General features: G+C 40.8%; 1 protein-coding gene across 1 annotated transcript; it reads left to right on the top strand.

The window, feature by feature from the left end:
- Positions 1-512: 512 nt before the first annotated feature.
- On the top strand, positions 513-4,229 carry LOC117733911 (acidic mammalian chitinase-like). The gene is made up of 10 exons (XM_034537844.1): positions 513-537; positions 1,135-1,339; positions 1,429-1,485; positions 2,287-2,452; positions 2,575-2,699; positions 2,786-2,909; positions 3,003-3,185; positions 3,324-3,440; positions 3,572-3,704; positions 4,162-4,229. Exons 1-10 carry the CDS (start codon positions 513-515, stop codon positions 4,227-4,229), a joined length of 1,203 nt encoding a protein of 400 aa, XP_034393735.1.
- The last annotated feature ends 2,692 nt before the right edge of the window (positions 4,230-6,921 follow it).

Raw genomic sequence — 6,921 nt, 5'->3', positions numbered from 1 at the left:
TGACTATACTTTGTAGGGCAAAAAAGAAAAGTGTCCTATTACAAAGTGGAAATACACAGTATTAAAAGTCCACAAGGCAGCTTGAATAGCAACTGAAGTCCAATTCCATTCTGTCTAATTTTTATCAATATCATTTTCTGATTGCTAGTAAAATTCATCAACAGATCTACATTGTATTGAGGACAGAACTTGAGTTAAAGAAAAACAAATAGTATGGGTACTGATTTAGAATTAATTAAAGACTTGATATGAGACAGGAAACAGTTTAAGAGTGACAAATTCCAAATACCGAATATTTAATTGAGGGATAGTCTTGGAATCGGCAGGTGGGCGTTATCCTTCTGCATCATCCTTATGAGCAATATCCGTCATATGAGTGGAATGCAGAGCAACAGCATTCAGCTAGTGAGGCAGACCAAGGCGGTTTTATATCTATGGGAAAACACATGCTGGGCCTCTCTGCATATTAAACATTTGTGTCTATTTCTTCTGCTTATCTACAGAGTGACAACATGTGTCAGCTCAGTCTAATTACAGGTAAGGTGCGTTTGTCAAGTGTTTCCATAAAGGGTTACTATCTCCAAACAACAAAATCATATTTTCTCACTTACCTCCAGTGGTATCTAGATATGCAGACACGAGTTGTTTTCTTTACCGATGTTTCTGTCGCTCAGACTACAGTGAGAATAAATGGAATTTGGTTTGTGATGCCACAGTGTACCTTTTATTCTGGATAATCCACTCAACACCGTGTTGATTATCCAGAATACCAATTGCTGTTGAATTATTTTTAATTTGAAACAAAATTCCTTTCACCTCCAATGTGTTGGGGTGGCGGAAGAAATCATATTGGAAATCTCTCATTAACCAGGACAAATAAAACCAAGCCTAACTGTAAAGCTCGAGACTAGTAGAAGTGAGTGAGAATACCTGTTGTGGATCTTTTTATTTTATTTTGTAATTTGGGAGAACTGACCTATTTTTAACCCCATACTAACCAGTCTGTTACTTTGAAGGTCTCTGTTTGATCTTCGCCAGCTTTGGTAAGTAACATGCATAAATCATAATCAACAGTCTTATTAGTAGATGAGTGATGACTAATTCAAACCATCATCATTTTCTTCCATGTTTCAGCCTCCTCCTCCAGGCTGGTGTGTTACTACAACAGCGAGGCTGACAAAAGAGGAGGAGATGGGAAGTTCACCATTTCAAATATCGATCCAAACAAGTGTACACATCTGATATATGCCTTTTCTGACATTAACAACTTAAATGAGCTGGTGCCCAGCAATGCATCTGACTTACAACGATATGCGTTATTCAATGAACTCAAAGACAGGTCAGTGCTTTAGTGGATACATTTTGTGGAAATTATGTTGATTTTGTGCTGCGTCAAACAATCCTTATGAAACCTTTATGCTCCCACAGAAATCCAGAGCTCAAAACCCTGTTGGCGGTTGGAGGCATGACCTTCAACATACAGAAGTAAGTTATATAACATAAATGTGTGTCCATACAAAGACAAATGTAAGCAGCACTTTAGCATGCAGGTATGTTGCTGGTATGAGGAAAAGAGAGATGCTGGTATTTGATTAATAAATAACTTTCAGGATTCAATCAGGTTCAACATGCAGAAATATTTATACCTGTCAATGTGAATGGTATCTGCAAACACTAAATGGATTTGGTGTTTTATATTAAAGCAAAAAAGTAAAACAAATCAGAACTGTTGGCTGTGTATAGATGAGTAAGAATAAACTTGCAAAAAATCATAACATATTATTTATAACCATGCAAAGCCCCCAAAAGAAACAAAAAGGTAAAATAACTCAATTGCAATATCTTTCCGGAGATCACGACTCACTTACTCAAGATAACTCCCAGACCTAATTCTGAGCAGTGCATGTAGTGTAGACTAAATCTACATAATAATAACCCGTCAAGTATGATTTGAATATGTAATTTTGATTTTGGATAAAATGTCCCTCTGAGGCTAATAGGAAAAACATTGTTATATGCGTTTTCACTTTACTAATACTTACTTACTCTACTAATAATGAGGGTAGAAACTGCACATTATAGTTATGTGGATCATAGTGTGGTTCATTTTCATCACTATTCATAATAAATGAAAAGTGTGTTAACCAGATTGTGGCCATGGCTGTATATTTGTCTTGGCACATATTACTTTGTACTTTATGTTTCTCTTTGTTATTAAACAGAACCCATACATCCAATATGTGGTGCGTTTTCTTGAGAGCACTGTTTTGTTCAACTGTTTACCAGATTCAGTACAATGGCCGCAGATCAACAGACTAGAACCACGTTCATCCAGTCTGTGATCCAACTACTGAGAGACAATGGATTTGATGGGCTGAACCTTGACTGGAGGTACCCTGGAGGAGCTGGAAGCCAACCTCAGGACAAGCAGAGATTCACACTGCTGTGCCAGGTCAGATCCTGAATTGATCTTCTGGGAGAGACGCTGTCAGAAATATACCATACTAAATAAACCTATATGAAAATATAACCTGATGTTTAACAGAGACTGAACCATGTTTCTGTGTTGTATAGGAGCTCAAAGAGGCCTTTCTGGCTGAAGGAACATCAACTAACCGTGACAGATTAATCATCACTGCTAGTGTCTCTGCTGAGAAAGCAATCATCGATGCCAGTTATGAAGTCACAGAGATTGCAGAGTAAAATTATTTTATTGGAATTCTTCATACCAATTATGATCTGTTGTCGTGTTTTGTTGAACGTCATCTCCTCTGCATTTCATCAGGCATCTGGATTTCATTAATGTGTTGACGTTTGACTTTCACGGCCCCTGGGAAAGTGTCACAGGACATCACAGCCCCTTATTTCAGAGAGACCAAGACACTGGAAACGAAACCTACTTGAACACTGTAAGTACAGGGATTCATGTTTCAGCTACTTAAACACCTTCCTACTTAGAGAGGTCCTTTCATCTTAATTGTTTAGTTTTCTCATCATTGTAGGACTTTGCCATGCGTTACTGGCAGACCGAGGGAGGACCTTCACAAAAGCTAAACATGGGGTTAGCGGTATATGGCCGTGCTTTTGAGCTGTCCAGTGCATCCAGTGCTCCTGGTGCACCAGCCAGTGGTCCTGGGGAAGAAGGCTGCTACACCGGTGAAGAAGGATTCTGGGCCTCTTATGAGGTAAAATAGCAAGCTGTGAATATTATTATTTAATATAAAAAGCCTTATTATAAGCTAACCGATTTTACTTGTTGTGACACATTTCTGTTTAAATGAAGTCATTGGATCTAAATATTATATTCTTACCATTCTTTTCAGACTTGCCTTTATATTGAAGGGGTTGCTACCCAGCTGATTGATGATCAGAAAGTTCCATATGCCGTCACAGAAAATCAGTGGGTTGGATTTGACAACATAGACAGCCTTGATACTAAGGTACTTTTCTGTTCAGTTCAAACTGTTTGTTCAATAATTTTGCAAATGGCTGGTTGTACGCAATCTGGTGTAATAAATATGTTGTCAACGTGACGTCAGCTGTTAAAATGTGTCGGCCCTCATCCTCTCAGGTCAATTACCTAAAAAATAATAACTTTGGAGGAGCCTTCGTCTGGTCTCTGGACCTGGATGACACCACAGGACAGTTCTGTAAAATGGGCCAATGCCCTTTCATCAGCCACCTGCATACCCTCCTGGTTCCAGGTAACCGAAATGCATTTACATCGTATCCTGTCATAGAAGGACTTGTCATTAAGCTCTTTCAGCCACTTACTTTAAGCTATTTTATTTGCCAGATAGACAAACTTTCTTGTCCAAAATAGAAAATGTAGGGTTATAAAAAAATAAATAAAGATTGAATCAATTGGGCAAAAATAATTCTTGATGTTATACTTTAACTTTGTTAACGTCATCCATGGTGGTTAATTGCGAAGTTAAAATCATATATTATAAACTGCTTACAGCTAGTGTTATGAAATTAAAGAGTCTAAATGATATTTTATATTGCTATAGAAACTTCCAATAACTACAGTTTACAAGATTACGTTTGAACATATGATAATGTTGCAATTTACCCAATACTAATTGTTACTGTTTCGAGCTTGAAAGCACAATTATGTAACTGAATGAAACCTTCGTCAAAATGTTGCTATGCTTTCAGCTCCGTTATTTAGCCAGTCTGTGCCGCCCACCAGCTGCTCAAAGCTGGCGGGAGGAGAGCTCCGTTAACCTTAAATAGGCTTTTTTCATCTCCCGATTGCAGATTTTTACTGTATATCGGTATATATAGATTACATTTTCTTTTACATGCCCGATAGGACAAGTGCGTGATGCATTCCAATGGCCTAAACAGAGTTTCCTTGCCAAGGGCAAGAGGGCCACTCTTAATTCTAAGGCCTCCGGAGAGTTTTTTTGTATGTATTTGATTGAATGCCATCAGCATTGAGTATTTACATATACTACATTTTATTATGAAGAAAACAAATGTGTTTTCTTTCTATTAAGAGATCTATGCAGCCATACCCAGGTATATTACAATATTATGTGATGATCAAACAGTTTAAAAAGTATTTAACACAGTATCTGACTCTTCTTTTTAGATTTTCCTAGCCTCACCACAACTCCCCCAACAACGACAACAGCTCCCCCTATAACGACCACAACAACTCCACCTACCACGACCACAACTCCCACATCCACAACAACTCCACCTACCACAACCACAACTCCACCTACCACGACAACTCCACTTACCACGACAACAACTCCACCTACCACGACCACAACTCCCACATCCACAACAACTCCACCTACCACGACAACAACTCCACCTACCACAACAACTCCCATGACCACAACAACTCCACCAACCACGACAACAACTCCCCCTACTACGACAACAACTCCCACGACCACAACAACTCCACCAACCACGACAACAACTCCCCCTACTACGACAACAACTCCCACGACCACAACAACTCCACCAACCACAACAACAACTCCCCCTACCACGACAACAACTCCCACAACCACAACAACTCCACCAATCACGACAACAACTCCACCTACCACAACTCCACCTACCACCACAACAACTCCCATGACCACAACAACTCCCCCTACCACGACAACAGCTCCCACGACCACAACAACTCCACCTACCACCACAACAACTCCCCCTACCACGACAACAGCTCCCACGACCACAACAACTCCACCTACAATGACAACAACTCCACCTACCACAACAACTCCCATGACCACAACAACTCCACCAACCACGACAACAACTCCCCCTACCACGACAACAACTCCCACAACCACAACAACTCCACCAACCACGACAACAACTCCACCTACCACAACAACTCCCATGACCACAACAACTCCACCTACCACCACAACAACTCCCCCTACGACGACAACAGCTCCCACGACCACAACTCCACCTACCACAACAACTCCCACGACCACAACAACTCCACCTACCACAACAACTCCCACGACCACAACTCCCCCTACCACAACAACTCCCCCTACCACGACAACAGCTCCCACGACCACAACAACTCCACCTACAACAACAACAACTCCACCTACCACAACAACTCCCATGACCACAACAACTCCACCTACGACGACAACAGCTCCCACGACCACAACAACTCCACCTACCACAACAACTCCCACAACCACAACTCCCCCTACCACAACAACTCCCACCACAACAACTCCCCCTACCACGACAACAGCTCCCACGACCACAACAACTCCACCTACAACGACAACAACTCCACCTACCACAACAACTCCCATGACCACAACAACTCCACCTACCACCACAACAACTCCCCCTACCACCACAACAACTCCCACGACCACAACTCCCCCTACCACAACAACTCCCACGACCACAACTCCACCTACCACCACAACAACTCCACCTACCACGACAACAGCTCCCACGACAACTGCCCCTACAACAACCACAACTCCCCCTACCACCGCATCACCCACTACCATATCAACAACTACCCAGTCTGGAGGATCTGGAAACCCGTGTGTAGGACAGATCAGTGGGCACTTTGCTAATCCCGCTAACCCCTCAGAGTTCTACCAATGTTCTCCTGCAGGTTCTTTCATCATTTCATGCCAAACTGGTTTGATCTTTAGTGATGTTACCGGAGCCTGTAGCTTTCCCTAGTAGTAAGTGGTAATATCTTTCCTCAATAACAAATGGGGGGGGGGGGGGGTGTTATTGTCAAATGCTGTTACATACACAATTTCTTCTGATGCTTCACTGTTGAGATAAATATAAAAGAAATGCTTGAAGATTCATCAATACAACTTGTAGTGTATTTACAATTGTCTCTTATTTGAAGGTGTATCTAAATCATTGTGGTGTGCATGTTCTTGTTTTTACACTTACTTAATTATATGGCTTGTACATATACTTGTGGTGGTTGCATATCTATTTTATTAAATCTATATTTAACACTATTGAATGGTCTTTTTTCTTTTTAATTTAATTTAGCTCTTGGTAGCTTTGTCCTCCATAATGACAGATGTTACAATTATTAAATGTACAAGTTAATAATGTTGAATTTATAAAATACTAGACGTTTCATAGACAGTTTTTTCCATGTGAAATAACTTATCTGACTCACGTAGATCTTTGACTGTTGGGTCTCTCTCCTTATCGGAATACACATAATTGATTGGTCGAGTAGCGTCACGTGAGATGATTTACAATGCATGTAACGGTCGGTGAGTTTCCTGGACCGCCAAACAAGTGCCCTAAAGGCAAGAATAATTCTCAATCATTCATCGTCTGGGTCCGTACTCGGACTGCTTATTAGTGACCCCTGCCATATACTAATGTGTAAGGTAATAAATCAAGTGAGAATTAAGGAAATGT

This window comes from Cyclopterus lumpus, chromosome 7 (genome assembly GCF_009769545.1).
Source record: "Cyclopterus lumpus isolate fCycLum1 chromosome 7, fCycLum1.pri, whole genome shotgun sequence".
Taxonomy (NCBI): Eukaryota; Metazoa; Chordata; class Actinopteri; order Perciformes; family Cyclopteridae; genus Cyclopterus; species Cyclopterus lumpus.
This window is presented reverse-complemented; position numbering and strand designations above follow the sequence as displayed.